This window comes from Erinaceus europaeus, chromosome 14 (genome assembly GCF_950295315.1).
Source record: "Erinaceus europaeus chromosome 14, mEriEur2.1, whole genome shotgun sequence".
NCBI lineage: Eukaryota > Metazoa > Chordata > Mammalia > Eulipotyphla > Erinaceidae > Erinaceus > Erinaceus europaeus.
In genome coordinates this window covers 42,131,168-42,153,254 of record NC_080175.1, presented here as the reverse complement: position 1 = coordinate 42,153,254, position 22,087 = coordinate 42,131,168, and the positions used below count along the sequence as shown (strand labels likewise).

The following is a 22,087-nucleotide window of genomic DNA, read 5'->3' as shown; positions in this document are numbered from 1 at the left end:
AGTTCAATCCCCAGCAGCATGTTCCAGAGTGATGTCTGGCTCTTCTATGTTTCTCATTAATAAAGCCTTAAAAAAGGGGGGGAGGCTGGGGGTGGTGCACCTGGTTGGGTCACACATAGTGCAGAAGGACCTAGGTTCAAACCCTGTTCACCTACAGGGAGAAAAATTCATGAGCAGTACTGCAGCTGAGTCTCTTCCTATCTCCACATCTCTACTAAAATAGGTATACTCCCAGAGGAGTGAGTTTATAATGAAGGCACTGAGCCCCACTGGTAACAGTGGGTAGAAACTGCTGGCCTGGGATGGCAAAATAGTTTCATTAGAGTAGCACATTGGTGCAAGAATACTGGTTCAAGCCCGCCCCCCCCCCCACCTGCAGGGGAGTTGCTTCATAGGCAGTGAATCAAGTGCAGGTGTCTCTTCCCCTCTTTCCATTTCTCTGTCCTATCCAATGACAACTACAATGAAACAAGAACAAAGGGGAAAAAATAGTGCACTGCTTTGCTAAGTACACAGCTCAGGTTCACTTCCAAAAGCCCACTTCACTACAAGCTGCTCCAATGCTTTGATCTTTTTAGTTTTTGGATAGACAGGGATGGTGATGATAGGGAGAAAGTGACCTGCACAATACTGCTTCACCATTCAAGGATTTCCTCCTGCAGGGGCTTGAACTTACATTGGAACATATGTACCACTACTTGGCCCCATGCTTTGGTGTCTTCCAATCTCATTCTTTTGATTTTTAAATTGACCTGGAGTGAAGCCCCAAAAGGAATTGGCATTATTCTGGCACAAGATACTGTACTGAGGATAAAACTGAGCTCTTGGGAGGGAGTAGATGGTACCAGGCCCATGGCTGAGTCTAAGGTTCAAGAACCCCCGCCATAAGCCAGTTATGCTCTGGTTGAAAAAAAAAAAAGATTTCAGTGCTAGAGTCCAACACCCTATGCTCTGCACCATCTCCTGGACACAAGACATAGAGCATAGCTCTGAATTAGTGATGTTGGGGACTGAACCTGGGACCACAGGGCTTCTGGCATGAATGCTTGCTATCTCCAAGTTCATTTGTTTCTTCTGAGAGGTGCTCACTACAAATGGCTAGCATGTCATGTCCAGCCCAACTTTACAAACCATGGTAAAGGTGTGTAGCCCAAGAGGTGGTATAGTGGACAGAACACTGAAATCTCAAGTCTGAGATGCCTTAATTCTCAGGAAAGGTAAAGCTCCATTCTCAATGTTTTAAAATTATTCAGAGTATATAGATTTGAAGTATGTATATATATAAAAAAAATCCTAAGTCCAAGCAAAAAATTTCCAACGTCATCACAAATAGGATTTTTTTTTTCCTTTTTGTCATTGGATAGGACACCTGCAGCCCTGCTTGAAGAGCACTTCAAGCATAAACTGAATATGGAAGCTGAGGGCTCAAACCCAGATCCTTGTGCTTAACCAGGCATACCACCGCCTGGACCCCACAAATAGAAGTTTTGACACAAATTATTTTGTAAAAAATGGTTTATCAATTCCATTTTTGTATAAAACACATGGAAGAAACCTAGCCAATCAACACACAACTGTTGCCACACAAAAAGGTACTTTTATCAAACTTCCAGACTAAGAACATACAATTTTTTTTATCATGTCTACAGTAATTGTCTATGCTTTTCAATTTTTTTTTTTTTAACTCCACATGTCCCCATTATTCTGTTCCAGTAACAGTACAATGATGGGGAGGAAGAAGCTCGGATAAAACAACTCTAAGCTGTTTTCTGCTGACCTTTCTTGCCAATCAGAGACTTGTGGATGTGCGGAATCACACCTGGAATGAAGCAAAGCAGTATAATTAGAAAATACAGGGGCTGCAATGGCACACTTCCTTAAAATGCTCACATTAGGGAGTCGGGCTGTAGCGCAGCGGGTTAAGCGCAGGTGGCGCAAAACACAAGGACCGGCATAAGGATCCCGGTTCGAACCCCGGCTCCCCACCTGCAGGGGAGTCCCTTCACAGGCGGTGAAGTAGGTCTGCAGGTGTCTATCTTTCTCTCCTCCTCTCTCCGTTTCTCTCTGTCCTATTCAACAACGACGACAACAACAATAACTACAACAATAAAACAACAAGGGCAACAAAAGGGAATAAAATAAAATATTTTAAAAATAGTAACTACAACAATAAAAAAAAAAGCTCACATTAAAGTGTGCAAGGACATGGGATCAAGCCACAGTCCCCACCTACAGGGGGAAACTTCATTTGAGTTGTCAAGAAGAGCTGTGGGTGTCTCCCTCTTTATTTCTGTCTCTCTGTAATAAGCTTTGTTACAAAAATAATTTATTCAGGTCAAAGGCTAGAATTGTGACAGACAATATGGACTGTGTCTGCTACTCTGTTCTAGAAAGGGCTGGCAAGATAGCATAATTGCTATGCAAAAGATCTGAGGCTCTTGGGTCCCAGGTTCAATCCCCAGTACCACAATCAGCCATAGCTGAGCAGTACTCTGGTCTGTCTCTCTCTCTTTCTCTCATTAAAGTAAAGCAAATAGGGCAGAGGGTAGATAGCACAATGGTTATGCAAACAGACTCTCATGCCTGAGACTCCAACATCCCATGTTTAATACCCCACATCACTATAAGCCAGAATTGAAGTGCTCTGGTAAAATAAAAAATAATAAAGCAAATAAATGAAAATATAGTATAGAAAATTGCTCTAAAGTAGTGCTCAGGAGCCTTTTTTTCTGCCAAGAGTCATTCTGATATTTGTAACATCACTCCAGGGCTACACAGAATTATCACCTGCAGGTCAGTTGTTTTTCCCCCTTGCTATAAAATAAATGTTAGTTAGAACGGCTATTAACAATGTAGGAATAATCAGTAATACGTACCACCACCCGCTATGGTAGCTTTGATGAGAGAATCCAACTCCTCATCTCCACGGATTGCAAGCTGCAAGTGACGGGGAGTGATCCGCTTTACTTTGAGATCCTTGGAAGCATTACCTGCCAGCTCAAGCACCTATGAAGGTCAGTGAAATAAATCAAAGGAAGTCAAGTTTCTTTCTCTCTCTCTCTCTCTTTTAAGCCAGAGCACTATTCAACTCTGGCTTATGGTGGGGTGCTGGGAACTTTGGAGTCCTGAGAAGCTCCAAAGCACGAGTCTCTTTGCATAAACCATTATGCGATCTACCCCTGCCTGGAAGTAAAGTTTTCTTAAGTTTCCATATAAACTTGAAACAGGGGAGTCAGGCGGTAGTGCAGCGGGTTAAGCGCACGTGTTGCAAAAGTGCCAGGTCCGACATAAGGATCCCAGTTCGAGCCCCCAGCTCCCCACCTGCAGGGGAGCAGTGAAGCAGGTCTGCAGGTGTCTATCTTTCTCTCCCCCTCTCTGTCTTCCCCTCCTCTTTCCATTTCTCTCTGTCCTAACCAATAACGACAATAATAACTGCAACAAGGGCAACAAAAGGGAATAAATAAAATTAAAAAAAAAAAAACTTGAAACAGGCAGGGGAGATAATGTAATGGTCACACAAAAGACTTACCTATAGCAACTGGTGCTGCGCCCCCCCCAAATTATTTATTCCCTTTTGTTGCCCTTGTTTTATTGTTGTTGTTATTAATGTCGTTGTTGGATAGGACAGAGAAAAATGGAGAGGGGGAAAGACACCTGCAGAACTGCTTCACCACTTGTGAAGCAACTCCTCTGCAGGTGGGGAGTAGAGGGCTCGAACCGGGATCCTTCTGTCGGTCCTTATGCTTTGTACCACCTGCACTTAACCTTACACTGCGCTACATCCCAACTCCCTATTTTTTCTTCTTCTTCTTTTTTTAAGAGGGATAGGAGAAGAGAAAGAACCAGACATTATACTCATACATGTGCTACTGGGGATCAAACTCAGAACCTCATGTTTGAGAGTTCAATACTTTACCCACTATGTCACAAACTTGTCAAAAAGAGAGGAAAGAAAAAACAGAGCATCATTTTAGTCCATAGAATGTTGGGGGTGTGAGCTCTGTACCTCACAATCGAGAATCTGGGGCCCCATTGCATGGTATAACATTCTAGGGCCCTGAAAAGAATTTTTTTTTTTTTTACTTAAGAGTAAAAACACCATGGGGACCTACAATCTTATTGGTAATAGTATCATTTTATAATAAGCTCTTTATAGTTAGAATTTCTAGCTAGAGGAATGTCAAAGTTCTAACTGGTCATACAACTAAATTTTAATTTTTTCTTTGCTTTCAAAAAGTAAACCTTTGGAAGCCAAGACAAAAATAATCCCACAGGGCCAAGGAGACAGCATTCATCCATCAGATTTATATGCCTAAAATTTCCAAGGCACTGGCATCAACATCTGTCAGAGCTAAGCAGTGCATACACACTAATTTTAAATTTGATGCATATACAGAGAACCGAAAGAACTGGTTAGATCTTTTACCAACTTCATACGTAACTAGAATGTCTCTATAATTTTCAAAAATTTATTAATGACTTAGCTAGAGGAATGTCAAAGTTCTAACTGGTCATAAAACTAAATTTTAATTTTTCTTTGAAGCCAAGACAAAAATAATTCCATAGGGCCAAGGAGACAGCATTCATCCATCAGCAATTAACAGTGATTTCAGGACTATAAGAGAGGGGTATAATCCCACACCATTTCCATCACCGTGCTACACCTCCATATTTATAATTTTTTAAATGTATCATAACACTGGATAAGTAAAGATTAGGAACATCTAAAACTTATCAAAGAAGCTGAATTATATGTCTAGTTTCAAAATCGCTTTTCCTGGGTTTCAGACATTTAGCCCAGGACACCATTCTGAACACCACTTGTAAGTGTCCCACACCAGTCCCCCACAAACCTCAGCAGTGAGGTACTCCAGAATCGCGGCGCTGTACACTGCAGCAGTGGCACCGACTCTCCCATGGCTCGTGGTGCGAGTCTTTAGGTGTCTATGGATACGGCCCACAGGAAACTGAAAGAGACCATCCAAGTGGAAAGCACTCAAATCTTAACAAGGCGTGACTTAGTATAAACAAGGCTGAACAGCATGAGAACAATATAGTAGGGTAACAAAAACCAATGTGTCTACACATACTGCAGGCCAACCCCATCTGTCAATTCATGGATTTGTTAACAGTTTTGGGGGCCTGCATGCTACATCCAAATCTTCATGTCTACCTTTACACTCCTATGGAGTTCAAAACACAGGGTTTCAGGAATTAATTTCTACATAATCTGGAGTGCTGTTATGAAGTAGAAATCATGATACGTGGTCACCAACTGCAGTTCATATAACATTTCTTTGCAGGTCATAGAGATGATAGAGTATACTGCTTTTGAGAGGGGGTAGGGAGGGAGAGAAAATGAGGTGCCCATAACACCAATGCCTCCTTTAGCTTCACTGAAGTGGGGCCACTATCCAACCAAGTGAGCTGTTTTCACTGGCCCAACACACCCTGAGACTCCTTTCAGTCTTGGGCCCAAATCTATGTTTCTGAATGTGCTCTGCTCTTATGATCTTAGGAAACTCACCTTACATTACTAGAAAGAAGAGACAGGAAGGGAGAGAGAGAAAGAAACTAACTCATCTACAGCATAAACTATCAATTATACATAAGTAATCTTTTAGATCACTTGGAGCTCTTGACTCAGATCTATACATTTGGACATTTTCAAATGGATGTTTTCATGAAGAGTAAACAATCGAAAACCACTCCCAGTGCAGGATTATGCAGTGGATAAAGTATTGGACTCTCAAGCATGGGGTCCCAAGCTGGATGCCTGGCAGTGTGTCTGGACCCTCTTTCTCAAGTAAATTAATGATCACCATTCCACTTTTGTAGCAGGTATAGCTCAATGACAGAACAAATGCTTTCCAGAATTCCCATGCTCAAGATCTCAGAAGGCACAGGTTCAATTCCTGGCACCCCTGTATGCTCAAACTAAGTAGTGCTCTAGTCTGTCTCATAAGAAATAGATCTTTTGGGACCAGGTGATGGTGCACCTGGCTGAGCACATGTAGTATAATGCGGCAGGGACCCAAGTTTGAGCCCCCGGTCCCCACCTGCAGAGGGAAAGCTTTGCGAGTGGTGAAGCAGTGCTGTAGGTGTCTCTCTCCCTCTCTATCACCCCCTTCCCTCTTGATTTCTGGCTGTCTCTATCCAATGAATAAAAGATTAAAAAAATATATATAAAAAAATAAATATATCTTTTTTCCTCTGCCAATCAGATTCTAGGCCTCAGAGAAACTTTTGACTGGGGCAAGGCAGTAGTGTACCTGGTTAAGTGCACACATTACAGGGTTCAAGCCCCTGGTCCCCACTTGCAGGGAGAAAGCTTCATGAATGGTGAAGCAAGGCTGCAGGTCTCTCTCCTTCTGTATCCGCCCCCCCCAAATTTCTGTCTGTATCCAAAAATAAATAAAAAGGTTAAGGCTATATACTATTAAAAAAGACAAGAAATCTCTGACTTTCTGACAGCCCTATTTCACTCCCACTTTTCTTGACTGTGATACCTTCGATTCCTTTTCTTTGGCTTCTTTTGGTTTATTGAAGAAAGGTCAATTTATAAGATTTTTGTTACAGGGTCCTAGTCCCACATTTCTCTGAGATGGATGGCACCTTCCACTCCTTCCTAATTCAATGGTACACCACTACTGTTATCCCATTGCAACACACCTCATCTGTCATCCACCTCCACTTCAGATGAAGGGCAGCTCATCACTGCCAGGAGGGTAAAACTGAAGTCTGCAGTACGCCCATCACATCTTCCTGTTTTCCTTCCCTTTCTATTTTTTGATAGCACAGAGAAAAATTGAGAGGGGGAGAGGTGAGAGAGACCTGCAACACTGCTTCATAGCTAGTGAGGCTTCACCACAAGGACCTTGCGCCTAGGTCCTTGAGCACTGTAACGTGTGTGCTTGACTGGCTGCGCCGATGTCCAGCCCAAGCATTTTGTGTTACTAATGACACTGCTATGGGTTGTAAATTACAACAGGAAAGAAGGTTTAATAATCAACTGCAACATGGAATGTTACCTGCAGCCCGGCTCTCTGTGAGCGAGACACTGCCTTGGCCTTGGCCTTCCCACTGTCTTTTCCAGCTTTGCCTCCAGCCTAGATGAAGAAAAAAGATGAAAAGTTGAAAATACTATTGAGAAAATATGAATTTTGACATTAGGCTAACTAAAGTCACTCACAAAGGTTTGAGAGAGGGTTGGTCAATAGTGCCAACATATGTTACCAAAAAAAAAAAACCCCAAAGTTGGGAGTTGGGCGGTAGCACAGCAGGTTAAGCGCACGTGGCACAAAGCACAAGGACAGGACTAAGGATCCCGGATCGAGCCCCCGGCTCCCCACCTGCAGGGGAGTCCCTTCACAGGCGGTGAAGCAGGTCTGCAGGTGTCTATCTTTCTCTCTCCCTCTCTGTCTTCCCCTCCTCTTTCCATTTCTCTTTGTCCTATGCAACAATGACGACAACAATAATAACAACTACAACAAGGGCAACAAGAGGAAATAAATATTAAAAAAAAACAACACACAACCAAATGTCTATTTCCTCTTTTCTTTTAATGTTTTTAAAATTATTTATTTTTATTTATTATCTTTATTTATTTATTGGATAGGGACAGCCAGGTATCAAGAGAAAAGGGGAAGATAGAGAGGGAGAGAGGAGGCACACATTACAGTGCGCAAGGATCCAGGTTCAAGCCCCTGGCCTCCACCTGCAGGGGGCAAGCTTCATGAGCGGTGAAGCAGGGCTACAGGTGTCTCTCTCCCTCTCTATCTTCCCCTCTCAATTTCTGTCTCTATACAATAATAAATAAACATTAAAAATAATAATAATAAAAAAAACCCAGGTCCTTGCAAATTTTAACATGTGCGCTCAACCAGGTGTGCCCCCACCTGGCCCCTTCTTTCTTTAAAAAAATGCTTATTTTACTTATTCATGAGAAATAGAAGAGAGAAAAGAAAACTAGTTCAGGGTCCAGGCAATGGCACACCTAGTTAAACATTCACATTACAATGTACAAGGGACCCAGGTTCAAGTCCTCATTCCCACTGGCAGAGTGAAAGCTTCACTAGTGGTAAAGGTGTCTCTCCCTCTATCTTTCCTTCTAAATTCCCCTCTGCCTCTATCAAATAATGAAGGAGGAGGAGGAAGAAAAAAAAAAAGAGCTCATTACTCTGGTACAAGTGCTGTGCTGCTGGAGACTAAACAAAAAGTCACGACAGTTCCAGGGTTCATCCGCTGTGCCACCTAATGGACCACTTTTCTTATACACGTTAAAATGTGCAAGGACCCAGGTTCAAGTCCCTGATCCCCACTTGCAGGGCAGTGCTGCAGGTATCTCCTTTCTCCCTCTCTATCTCCCATTTCCCTCTGATTTCTGAGGATCTCTAACCAATAAATGAATAAATAAAGAACCTGAGTGGACTGGAGCAGGCAGCATAATGGTTATGCAAAGAGACTCATGCCTGAGGCTCCAAAGCTCCAGGTTCAGTCCCTCACACCACCATAAACCAGAGCTGATCAGTGCACTGGTTAAAAAAAATAATAAAATTAATAAAGGAACTAGAGCATCACAGAATGTCAGGAATTAAACTCAGGACCTCATGACTAACAATCTAATTTTTTTTTTCTTCCAGGGTTACTGCTGGGCTCGGTGCCTGCACCATGAATCCACCGCTCCTGGAGGCCATTTTCCCCCCTTTTGTTGCCCTTGTTGTTGTAGCCTCGTTGTGGTTATTATTATTGCCATTGTTGATGTTGTTCGTTGTTGGACAGGACAGAGAAATGGAGAGAGGAAGGGAAGACAGAGGGGGAGAGAAAGATAGACACCTGCAGACCTGCCTGTGAAGCGACTCCCCTGCAGGTGGGGAGCTGGGGGCTCGAACAGGGATCCTTATGCCGGTCCTTGCGCTTTGCGCCACGTGCGCTTAACCCACTGCGCCAACGCCTGACCCCCCAATCTAAATGTTTTATTCACTATACCTCCAGGGCCCACAAAAATGTCAGGATATAATTCAACTCTCTGACAGGGGAGACAGCCACTTTCAATCTTTGGGCAACAATAGCCCCAGGTTCAACCTTCAACATCACCATTAAGTGAACTATGAGAAAGAACTAGACATCACTCTGGCAAATGTGCTACTACGGACTGAACTCAGGACCTCATTCTTGAGAGTTCACCTCCCAGACTACCTGAGTAGTGTTTATTAAACAAATTATTTGCTTCTAGGTCAGAAAAACAACTCAGGACTCTCTGATTCTACATAAAATGTTCCTTCACCATAGTAATAAAAAAAACAATAATAATTGGTTCTGGGGGAGGGGAGAAGGTAGCATAATGGTTCTGCAAAGAGATTTTCATTATTGAGGCTCCAAAATTCCAGGTTCAATTCCCTGCACCACCACAAGCCAGAGATGAGCAGTGGTTAAAAAAAAAAAGGGGGGGGTCCAGACAGGCAGTGGAACACCTGGTTAGGCACACGTACCATAGTGCGCAAGGACTCAAGTTCAAGCCCCTGTTCCCCTCTTAGTAGGGGGGAAATCTTCACAAATGGTGAAACAGTGCAGTGGGTGTCTGTCTCCCTCTCAATCTCCCCCATCCCTCTCAATTTCTCTGCCTCTAACCAATAATAAAGAGTGATGTCTGGTTCTTTCTCTTTCCTCCTATCTTTCTCATTAATAAATAAATAAAAATTTTTTTAAAAAGTGGGTGGGTGTGGTGGCGGCTGGGTAAACAGTATAATGGTTATGCAAACACCAAAAGGACTTCCATTCCTGATGCGCCACAGGTTCAGATTCAATCCCCAGCACCACCAAGTGTTCTAGTTTCTGTTTATCTTTCTCTGTATCTCTCTCACTAAAACAATAAAAATGTCTGAAAGGAAGAGAGATTGGCTTGCTATTTGTAGGTCTCTTTTTCTGCTAAGCCATGTCCCTAGTCCCAATTAAAAGAAAAATTATTTGTATTGAGATAATGTTGGTTTACTGGGCTGTATGTCTTACATATATAATTTCTTCTCACTGCTTAACACCTTTACACATAAGCGAGATAGAAGCTTGTCTTTCCTTTTTTTTAAAAATTTTATTTATTTATTTATTTATTTCCCTTTTGTTGCCCTTGTTGTTTTATTGTTGTAGTTATTATCGATGTCACTGTTGTTGGATAGGACAGAGAGAAATGGAGAGAGAGAGAATGGAGAAGACAGAGGAGAGAAAGACAGACACCTGCAGACCTGCTTCACGCCTGTGAAGCGACTCCCCTGCAGGTGGGGAGCCGGGGCCTCAAACCTGGATCCTTTTGCCAGTCCTTGAGTTTGGCGCCACCTGCACTTAACCCGCTGCGCTACCGCCCAACTCCCAGAAGCTTGTCTTTCTGCCATCAAGTTTATCACCGGGGCTTGGTGCTTGCATCACTCCACCGTTCCTAGTGGCCATTTTAAAAACAGTGGCAGACACACCAGCAGCACTGTTCCACTACTCAGAGCCTCCCCCCCTGCAGGTGGGGTCAGGGAAACGGAACCCCTACCAGGTGTGCCACTGCCCAGTCCATTATCAGATCCTTCTGAGTTACTTCACTTAGCATGACCTCCTCTAGCTCTGCCTATGATTTAGCAAAGAACAAAATTTCATCTTTTCTCTCAGCTAAGTAGCATCACATTGAGTATGCAGTATATACTCTACAATCCCCCCCCCCCTTTTTTTCTTTTTTACCAGAGGACTGCTCAGCTCTGGTTAATGGTGATGTAGGGGATTTGAACCTGTGACTCTGGAGCCTCAGGATGTCTCTTTGCATAACCATTATGCTGTCTTGCCCCTGCCCACACATCTTTCTAATTCTGGGATGGCTCCATATATTGGCTATGGGAACACAACTGCATGCAGACACCCTCTCTCTCTCTCTTTTAATATTTATTTATTAATGAGAAAGGAGAAAGAACCAGGCATCCCTCTGGTACATGTGCTGCCAGGGATGGAACTCAGGACCTCATGTTTGAGAGTCCAGTTTTTTACCCACTGCACCACCTCCTGGACCACTTATAATATCTCTTAGTATTACAGTCATTCATTGATTTTCCTTGAATTTTTATTTTAATGAGAAAATAGAGAGAAAATGATGTGCACTTAACCCGCTGCACTACTGCCAGCCCTTCTCGACCAATTACTGTTATTACTTTTCAAATTTTTTATTTAGTTTATTTATTCCCTTTTGTTGCCCTTGTTTTATTGTAGTTATTATTGTTGTTATTGATGTCCTTGCTGTTGGATAGGAAAGACAGACATGGAGAGAGGAGGGGAAGACAGAGAGGGAGAGAGAAAGATAGACACCTGCAGACCTGCTTCACCGCTTGTGAAGTGATGCCCCTGCTGGTGGGGAGCCGGGGGCTCCAACTGGGATCCTTATGGCGGTCCTTGCACTTTGTGCCACCTGCGCTTAACCCGCTGCGCTACTGCCCAACTCTTGGACCAATTATTATTATTATTTTTTCCCTCCTCCAGGGTTATTGCTGGGCTTGGTGCCTGCACCATGAATCCACCGCTCCTGGAGGCCATTTTTCCCCCCCTTTTGTTGCCCTTGTTGTAGCTTCGTTGTGGCTATTATTATTGCCCTTGTTGACGCAATTCGTTGTTGGATAGGACAGAGAGAAATGGAGAGAGGAGGAGAAGACAGAGAGGGGAGAGAAAGACAGACACCTGCAGACCTGCTTCACCACCTGTGAAGCGACTCCCCTGCAGGTGGGGAGCCGGGGCTCGAACCGGGATCCTTACACCGGTCCCTGCGCTTTGCGCCACATGCGCTTAACCCACTGCGCCACCGCCCAACCTCCGGACCAATTATTTTTAAAACTATTTTTCAAGATCAAGGAAGAGGGGAGAGACAGCAAACCACGTATATGGAAGCTGACATGTTTACCCCTCAAAACCTTATAATAAATAAAACACTGGTAGGTATTTGAAACAGAAAATTTTGTTATTCGTTTGTTTTTTAAGGACTGATTAATGTCCTGGCAAGATAGCTTATTTGGATAATGAAACTTGCTTTCTACTGGGCACAACTCTGGTTCAAGTCTAACTTCTCCTGCACTGAGGGAAGAAGCCTGGTTTCTTTTTTTTATGTTATTGCTATTGATGTCGTCGTTGTTGGATAGGACAGAGAGAAATGGAGAGAGGAGGGGAAGACAGAGAGGGGGAGAGAAGGACAGACACCTGCAGACCTGCTTCACCGTCTGTGAAGCGACTCTCCTGCAGGTGGGGAGCTGGGGGCTCGAACCGGGATCCTTTGTGCTTTATGCCATGTGCACTTAACCCACTGCGCTACCGCCCGACTCCCAGAAGCCTGGTTTCTTTATCTGGAGGGAGTAGGACTGTAGAGGTGATGCTCTAGTGATGACCAAAATAAACAAGAGTATTTATGAGAGGGAATCAGAACATCACTTTGGGACCCCATACTGAGAGTCCAACATTTTATCCATTGTGCCACCTCTCCCCACCACTCATTTCTAATATATGGTGGGGGGGAGATAGCATAAAGATTATGCAGAAACTCTAGTGCTCCTGAGGCTCCAAAGTCCCTGGTTCGATCACCAGTATCACCATAATAAACTTGAGCTGAGCAGTGCTCTGGTAACAACACAAACAAACTTTTTTTTTTCTTTCTACAAAAGCACTGCTAAATTCCAGTTTATGGGGGGGGGGGCCCTGAACCTGGGATCTTGGAGCCTCATGCTTCAGAGTCTGTTAGCATAACTATTATGCTGGCTCCTTAGCTCTATTTCAAGAATTTTATGTATGTATGCATATTTAAACTTCTAAGATTAAGTAACAATCTCTTCAAAGACTTTCCAGTGACTAGGGAAATAGCACAGGAGTGCCTCAGCCCCTCTTCTCCCTAACTCAGGAAATTTAACAAGTCTGAGGCTGATGGTGGGAGTGGTGCGCAGACACCTATCACAGGGAGCCAAGAAAACTACTCATGTGACAACTGCTTTGTAAATCTTTAATTCCCCTAATAAAACAAAAGTTCCTGAGTTGATCCCTGGCATCACTAGTGCCAGAGTGACACCCTGCTTTGGTCTCCCAAATAAAGAAGGAAAGAAGCCTTGCCAGTTCTATTCTCCTAGTATCTAGTATAAGACATTAAACGTTTCTCAGGGGCCAGGAAGATGGGAAGTGATCATGCTTCAGACTTTCTTCATGCCCAAGGCTCAGAGGGCCCAGGTTTAATCTCCTCCTCAGAGTTCTGGTTAAAACAAAAAACTCTGTTGGAGCTTGGTGGTAGGACTATGCATTAGTGAAGTCCTGAGTACTCATCCTGTCCCAAGTACTTGGCACTAAATATGCCTGAGTAGTTCTCTCTAATGAATAGATCTTAAAAAAAAAAAATCAACAGAGCTAGCGCTTAAGTCTAAAATCATCAACCACTGACTATGATGGATCATCACCTGAATGATTTCAAAACATTTGCTGCTCCATCACTTTGCTTTATAAGAGAGCAAACGGGAGAAAGCCTTTCCAAACCTGCCCATCAAGTGATCCCCACCCCCATCACAGTGGCCATGCCAGCCACCTCTCCTGTGCCTTGCAAAACCAAATTTTTGGGGGTCCAGCTCCAGCTCACACAAAACTGCAGGTACAAATAACTAGACCTAGGGCTGATGAGACAGCATAATGGTTCTATAAGGAGACTCGGGGTCAGGTGGTGGCGCACCTGGTTAAGTGCACACACTATGGTGGGCAAGGACCCGGGTTCAAGCAAGCCTGTGGTCTCCACCTGCAGAAGGCAAGCTTCATGAGTGGTGAGGCAGGGCTGCAGGTGTCTCTCTCCCTTCCCTTCCTCTCTATCTTCCACATCCCTCTCAACTTCTGTATCTATACAATAATAAATTAAATAAATAAAAGACTCTCATGCCCAAGGCTCCGAGGTCCCAGGTTCAGAACATCCCGGTACCACCATCGGCCAGAGCTGAGCAAGACTCTAAAGAGCTTGGGGGCTGCGGAGAAAACTTAATGGTTCTGTGAAGAGACTTTCATGCCGGTGGCTCTAAAAACCCCAGGTTCAATTTCCCCAGCACCACCATCAGCCAGGGCTGAGAAGCGCTCTGGTCTTTCTCACACACATCATTAATTTCCCCAGAGCACTGTTCGGCTCTGGCTGATGGTGGTGTAGGGGACTGAACCTGGGACTTTGAAGCCCTGAAGCATGAGAGTACTTGCATAACCTTTATGCTATCTATACCCGCCCACTCACTAGAAAAAAAGCAAAGCAAAAAAAAAAGATAAATACATATATTTAGAAAAGAATCAATCATTCTAATTGAGAGTTTCTAGTGGACTTGTCATCATAACATCTCATGTAGAAGAAAAAAAAAAAGCCATTTTGAGACTAAGTTTCCCAGCTGCGCGCTCACCTGCCCCGCAGTTTGTCTCGGAGCCCACCCGGCCGGGGCCCCGGCCCCGGGCATCCGCAGCCGTGCGGAGGCTTCGGGGGTGCGGGCGCCCGATTAGCCCGGCCGGGCAGAAGGGGGTGTTCCCCCCTCGCGCTCTCGGTGACTGGGGAGCCCCGTGCCCACCGGGCGCGTCCACGGTACCGGTACCCCCCTCCCGCTCCCGCCAGCGGCCGCACAATAAACGGGAGCCCGACGACGCGTCCCCCGCCCCCGGGCCGACTTTCCGCAACTCCACAATGAGCGGCAAGTTTGCCGCGCTTGCCTCCCTCGGCCGCCACGCTCCGCTCGCCGAAGCCGGAGCCTCGGGAAGCAGCCGCGCACCGCGGAGGCCGCAAAGTCGGCCGCGAGGAAGGGAGGGCCGCTGCCGCCGCCCGCTCCGCCGCCTCAACAGGTAGCGGCGCTGCCCAGCCCCCTCCGCTTAGCCGCCGCCCGCTTCCCGGAGCCTTTACCATAGTCTCGGCTGCTCCAGACCTCGCTGCCGCCGAGTCGCCGCTGCCGCCGCTGCCGCTCTCGCAGCACCGAGAGCCGCTGCTGCCGCCACCGGAGCCCGGACAATAACCGGGGCCCGCCTCGCGAGGCACCAGCCAATGCCTGCGCACCTTGCTAATTTGAACCCCGAAGATCGCCCAATAGTGTGGCTCCTTCTAGCCAGACTCCGCCCCCTCCAGGACCGCCTCCTAACGGCTGTTTGTTTTTGCACACGGCACGCGGAGGCGGAGCCGCTAATCCCAACTGGGACGCGGTTGAGCTCGAGTGCAGGCGGAACCGTGTGTTGCTCTCCGCCAGTGTCCTCCGCTCCAGCGGGACGAATAGCAGGACTGGCCTATGAGAGTGGAAAGCTAGAGGTCGGTAGCCAATCAGAACGTCGCCCGCGAGCAAGGGAGGCGGGTCCCGGGAACGACAGTGGGAAGAGTCAGTGGGTGGGGCAAAGAGGGTGGTGCGCGTTTCCCGCGCGTTCTGGGAGCTTGTTATCGCCGGAGGCTCGTCCCGGGGGGAAATGGCTGCTGTGTGACCGCGCGCGCTTCACACGTCTGTATCCGACTCCCGTGTCCCACCGCCGGAATGCCCAGGCTGTCAAGGCTCGTCCATTCGCTGCGTCTTGTCTCTGTGATCTGGGGCGCAGGGGGATCACAGGTCTCTATGGAGCTTACCCTGCGGTGGCATCTCCCCTCTCCACTTGCTGGTGTTGCAAAGATGTCTCTCCCAATTCCTGTTCTCGGGGTTCGCTGGAAACCCACTTGACCAGGACACAGGGCTCTGTGCAACGGGGACAATATGTCACCAGGGTTCTCGGGATGGACTCTTTGACCCCCCTATTATTTTTATTATTATTTTACCAGAGCACTGCTCAGCGCTGGCTTATGGTGGTGCTGGGGATTAAACCTGGACTTTAGAGTATGACTATCATTCTATCTCTCTAGCCCTCTCCAAAATTGTATAAAGCCTTTAGCATCTTCTTACTTTTTTGCCGCATTGATAAAAGACAATCAAATTCTCCCAGAGGAGTATGGGACAACTACCACCAATGGGAAGTCTCCCAGGGAGAAAGAAAGCAAAGCAGCTGGATGCAGCTCCAGGACTGCTCTCCTCACAGGAGCACTGCAGGCACCCTGGAAGGGGGAGAAGGGACCCCCTCATCTCCAGCACCGAGGCAGTGCTTCGTTACTCTGGTCAACAGTTACAGCTGAATCAGTTTTTTTTTTTTTTTTTTTAATAGATAGAGACAGAGAAATTGAGGTGGGGGGGGGGGAGATAGGGAAAGAGCAGGATGGGGTAGATAGCATAATGGTTCTGCAAACAGACTCTCATGCCCGAGGCTCCAAAATCCCAGGTTCGGGAGTGAGGTTGTAGTACAGCTGTGTACAGCTGTGTAGTTAAGCACACGTGGTGCAAAGCACAAGGACCGGCATAAAAATCCCAGTTCCAGCCCCTGACTCCCCACCTACAGGGGAGTCCCTTCACAGGAGGTGAAGCAGGTCTGCAGGTGTCTCTCCCCCTCCTCTGTCTTCCTCCCTCTCTCCATTTCCCTCTGTCCTATCCAATAACGAGGACATCAATAACAACAATAATAACTACAACAACAATGAAAAACAAGGGCAAGAAAAGGGAAAATAAATATTTTTTTAAAATAAAAAGTCCCAAGAGTCGGGGTGGTAGCGCAGCGGGTTAAGTGCACGTGGCGCCAAGCACAAGGACCAGCTTAAGGATTCTGGTTCGAGGCCCGGCTCGCCACTCAGCTTAAGGATCCTGGTTCGAGGCCCGGCTCCCCACTCAGCTTAAGGATCCTGGTTCGAGGCCCGGCTCCCCACTTGCAGGGAAGTCACTTCACAGGCGGTGAAGCAGGTCTGCAGGTGTCTGTCTTTCTCTCCCCCTCTCTGTGTCCCCCTCCTCTCTCCATTTCTCTCTGTCCTATTCAACGACATCAATAATAATAACTACAACAATAAAACAACAAGGACAACAAAAGGGAATAAATACATAAATAAATAAAATAAATAAATAAAAAGTCCCAGGTTCAATCCTCCACACTACCAGAGCTGAGCAGTGCTCTGGTGAAATAAAGGTAGAAAGGAAGAAAGAAAGAAGAAAGGAAAGAAAGAAAGAAAGAAAGCCGGGCGGTAGCGCAGTGGGTTAAGCATCATGGCGTGAAACTCGAGGACTAAGGATCCTGGTTGGAGACCCGGGCTCCCCACCTGTAGAGGGGTCGCTTCACAAGCGGTGAAGCAGGTCTGCAGGTGTCTTTCTCTCCCCTTTCTGTCATCCTGTTGTCTCTCGATTTCTGTCTGTTCTGTACAACAGCGACAACAGCAATAATAGTAACAACAGCACCGATAAACAAGGGCAACAAGAGGGAAAAAAATAATGGCCTCCAGGAGCAGTGAATTCGTGGTGCAGGCACCAGGCCCCAGCGATAACCCTGGAGGGGGAAATAATAATAATAATAATAGGAGTTAGACGGTAGCACAGCGGGTTAAGTTCAGGTGGCCCAAAGCACAAGGACAGGCGTAAGGATCCGGGTTCGAGGCCCCAGCTCCCCACCTACAGGGGCGTCACTTCATAGGCAGTGAAGCAGGTCTGTAGGTGTCTCTCTTTCTCTCCCCATCTGTCTCCCCTCCTCTTTCCATTTCTCTGTCCTATCCAACAACAACAATAACTACAACAATAAAACAACAAGGGCAACAAATGGGAATAAACAAAAGAAAAAAAACAATAATAACCACAACAACAATAAAAATAACAAGGGCAACAAAAGGAAAACAAAAATAACTTCAGGAGCAGTGGATTAGAGGTGCAGTCACTGAGCCCCAGCGATAACTCTGGAGGAAAGGAAGGAAGAAGGAAAGAGGGAAAGAGCAGAGAGACACCTGCAGCCCTGCTTCACCACTAGTGAAGCTTTCTCCCTACAGGTAAGGACCAGGGGCTTGAACCCCAGAGGTTGCTTATGGTTACATGCACTTAACCAGGTACGCCACCGCCTGACCCCCCAGCTGAATCAGTTTTTCCTTATTCATTTAACCCCAGACCTGCTGAACTCTGCCTTATGGTGGTGCTGGGAATTGAACCTAGGACTTCACAGTCTCAAGCATGAAAAAACTTTTGCATAACAATCAGGTTATCTCTCCAGCCACTGTTGTTTCAACACTTAGAAAAACAGCTTCACTCACTGGTTCCCCTCTTTCACTATTACTTTTTAAAAAATATTTTATTTATTCCCTTTTGTTGTCCTTGTTTTATCATTCTAGTTATTATTGTTGTTGGATAGGACAGAGAGAAATGGAGAGAGGAGGGGAAGACAGAGAGGGGAAGAAAAAGATAGACTTGCTTCACCGCCTGTAAAGTAACTCCCCTGGAGGTGGGGAGCTGGGGGCTCAAATCGGGATCCTTACCCCGGTCCTTGCGCTTGGAGCCACATGCACTGAACCCGCTGAGCTACTGCCCAACTGCCTTTTTTTTTTTTTTTAAAGTTTTTATTACCTTTATTGTATATAGACAGCCAGAAATCAAGAGGGAAGGTAGAGATAGAGAAGGAGTGAGACAGAGAGACACCTGCAGACCTACTTCACCACTCGCAAAGCTTTCCTATTGCAGGTGGGGACCAGGGGCTTGAACTCGGGGCTTGAAGCTTTGTATCCTGAGCACTCAACCAGGTGTGCCACCACTGGGCCCCTTGAAGGTCTTTTTGCATAACCATTATATTATTTCCCCAGCCCTAAATGCTAGTTTTTTATTGTTATTGTTGTTTGTTTATTTGTTTTTCCAGAGCACTGCTCAACTCTGGTTTACGGTGGTGCTAGGGATTGAACATGGGAATGAGAGTCTCTTTGCATAGCAATCCTGCCATCTACCCCCACCCTCAATGCTAGCTTTTTAATGGTCACAAACACACTATATATATTTTTAAATTTCATTTATTTATTTATAGAGACAGAAGTTGAAAGGGGAGCAGAAGATAGAGCAGGAGAAAGAAAGGACATTAGCAGCACTGCTTCACTGCTTCTGACAGTTCTCTGTAAGGTGGGGTCCTGGGGCTTGAACGCAAATCCTGTGCCTGGTAATTTTACCATGTGCTTTACCAGGTATGTCAAAACCCAGCTCATATAGTTCTCTTCTTTACCCCTCCTTTTTTCTTTTTTAAGTTTTAGTATTCTTTTTAAAAGTTTTTCTCATTATCTTTATTTATTGGAAAGAAACAGTCAGAAATTGAGAGGGTAGGGGAGATATAGAGAGGGAGAAAGAGAAAACCTGCAGTCCTGCTTCACTACTTGCAAAGCTTTCCCCCTGCAGGTGGGGACCAGGGGTTCGAACCTGGGTCCCTGCACATTGTGACATGTACACTCAATCAGGTGAGCCTGGCCCCTTCTAGCACATGAAATGTTGAACTCAGGACTTCATTATCCACTGCACCAACTCCAAGACTGCACATTTGTTTCTTTTCTTTTTAAAGAATTTATTTCTTTATTTATCGATTCATTCATTCATGAGAGAGATAGGAGAAGAGAAAGAACCAGACATCACTCTGGTACATGTGCTGCCAGGGACCGAACTCCGGACCTCATGGTTGAGAATCCAGTGCTTTATCCACTGTGCCACCTCCTGGACCACTATTTCTTTTCTTTTTAAATGTGTTTTATTATCTTTATTTATTTATTGGATAGCAACAGCCAGAAATTGAGAGGAAAGGGGGTGATAGAGAAGGAGAGAGACAGAGAGACACCTGCAGCCCTGCTTCCCCATTCACAAAGCTTTCCCCCTGCAGGTGGGGACCAGGGGCTAGAACCCAGGTCCTTGCACATTGTAACATGTGTGCTCAACCAGGTGTGCCATCACCTGGCCCTCTTTTTCTTTTCTTTATTCTTTTTCTCAGAGCATTCCTCAGCTCTGAATTATTGTTATTGGGGATTGAACCTGGGACCTTTGTTGCCTCAGGCATGAAAGGCTCTTTGCATAACCATTGTGTTATCTCTCCAGCCCTATATATTTGTTTCTTTTCTTGGTCTTATCCATGAAAACAAACCTTGAGCTACCACTAGTTGGGGAGAATTCAACAGTTGTGTCCCAAAGACAGCATGTCGTCTGCACTGGAAGAGGGTCTAGAAAAGAAGCAGGCTGATAATGGGAGTCTATTCCCACATGGGCCACTTGTCTGAGTAATGTCACTGGCTGGCTTTTCAGTGGCAGAAAATCTGCATCTGTTGTACTAAACATTCCACCTCAATGACAACAGCTCCCCTCCTCTCTGAAGGCTCTTTTGCCATTCCCCCTGAGAATCTTACATGTGCTTTTCTTCATCTCTTTCCTTCCCTCTCTCTCTACCCATACATATTTTAAAAATGTTTAAATCCTTGTTTAATAGCATAATGTTTATGCAAAGAGACTCACACCTGAAAATAGGACTTCCGGAGGCGGAGCTACGAGCAGCAGATTGCTTTCTCTCCTCTCCTCTCCTCTCCCGGATCAACTAGGAATACCAAAGGAGACCACCCGGACCGAAACAAGACAGGACTAGAATGACCACAGAAACCCAGTAAATCACCTGTGAGTACAAACACGCGTGGCTGGTGACAGAGAGGAGAGAGAGGCCTAAGGAGAGATTAAGTGACTGCTAACAGTTCAACAGTTTGTCAGTGGAGACACCACCTCCAGTCTGCTCTACCAACAAGGGGACAGCTGAAGGGAGGAAAGGACTCCCCAGAGACTCACCAAGTGCAACTCTGAGTCTCCATTGCTACTACCCTCAGAATCTGGAGCAGCAACAGGGAGGGACACCAGGGTACAGAGATCTAACCAGGAAACTGAGGAGAAGACCTATACCTCGGTGGCATAGCTGAGGGGCTGTGAAAGTCTCTTTGCATAACCACTGGATTATCTCTGCCACACCCTGCTTTATCTCTTGGTCAGGAGTCAGTGATTAAGCTAAGAAGCCTATTGATAGTTTAAAAGCCCTCAGGCTCCCATAGCCTAGAGGGGAAAAAAAAAAGGCTTTTACACCACTGAACTCCAACTCAGGGATTGAAAAAACTGTTAACTTATATACAATGGTTAAAACAACAAGAAAAAATATTGGAGAATCGAACCAGGACAAGAGTCCAGCTAAAAGTCCTCCAGAGGGTGAAGCACAAAACAACGAGTTCAACATCCAAACATTAGCTAAGGAAATAATAACAGGAGTGAGTAAAGAATTTGAAAAAATTGTAATCAGAACGGCAGGAACAACAAATGAGAATATGGAAGAAAATTCTAATTATCTCATGGTTATTAGAGAGCTGAAAGCTGAAATCGCTGAGCTAAGAAGGCAACTAGCTGAACAAGCTAAAACAGTATCAGAGCAGGGCAACAAAATAGATGAACTCCAGAAAGCAGTAGAGGGCAGAGAGAATAGAATCAATGAGGCTGAAGACAGAATTAGCAAGATTGAGGATGAATTAGAGACAACTAAAGAAGAAGTAAGAGATCTCAAAAAGAGATTAAGAGATGCTGAAAACAACAACAAAGTCCTATGGGATGACTTCAAAAGAAACAATATACACATTATTGGCTTACCAGAGGAAGAAAGAGAAGGGGAGGAAGAAAGCATTCTCCAGGCCATAATAGCTGAAAATTTCTCTAGTCTAGACAACACCAAAGACATAAAGATTCAAGAAGCCCAGAAGGTCCCAAACAGAATTAACCCAGACCTAAAGACACCAAGACATGTCATACTTAGATTGGAAAGGAATAAGGATAAAGAAAGGATCCTCAAGGCTGCAAGAGAAAAACAAAGAGTCACCTACAAAGGAAAACCCATAAGATTAGCAGCAGAATTCTCCATACAAACACTACAGGCCAGAAGAGAATGGCAAGATATCTATCGAGAGCTCAATGAGAAAGGCTTTCAGTCAAGAATACTATATCCTGCTAGATTGTCATTCAGACTAGATGGAAGCATCAAAACCTTCTCAGACAAGCAACAATTGAAGGAAGCAACCATCACCAAGCCTGCCCTGAAAGAAGTTCTGAAAGGTCTCCTATAAACAACCAGACCACCACAAATAGGACATATATCAAAACACTCTAAAACTCTACAAGAATGGCGTTAAAATATCTTCAATCTTTGATATCAATAAATGTGAATGGCCTGAATTCACCTATTAAAAGAC

At 45.3% G+C, this 22,087-nt stretch overlaps 1 protein-coding gene across 1 annotated transcript; it reads right to left on the bottom strand.

Moving 5' to 3' along the window:
* Window positions 1-1,497: 1,497 nt before the first annotated feature.
* On the bottom strand, window positions 1,498-15,053 carry LOC103114743 (histone H2A.V). Its single transcript, XM_016188776.2, has 5 exons — window positions 14,900-15,053; window positions 7,032-7,109; window positions 4,854-4,967; window positions 2,877-3,006; window positions 1,498-1,819 (listed from the first exon to the last, which is right to left on the bottom strand). Exons 1-5 carry the CDS (start codon window positions 14,900-14,902, stop codon window positions 1,758-1,760), a joined length of 387 nt encoding a protein of 128 aa, XP_016044262.1. The 5' UTR covers window positions 14,903-15,053; the 3' UTR covers window positions 1,498-1,757.
* Window positions 15,054-22,087: the final 7,034 nt, after the last annotated feature.

Excerpts from the sequence above, each read along its gene's own strand:
- LOC103114743 (XM_016188776.2), bottom strand. Across the intron at positions 4,968-7,031 it reads CACAGAGAGCCGGGCTGCAG|TTTCCTGTGGGCCGTATCCA; the intron begins GTAACATTCCAT and ends GGTCTCTTTCAG. Across the intron at positions 1,820-2,876 it reads AGCTACCATAGCGGGTGGTG|GTGTGATTCCGCACATCCAC; the intron begins GTACGTATTACT and ends GCTTCATTCCAG.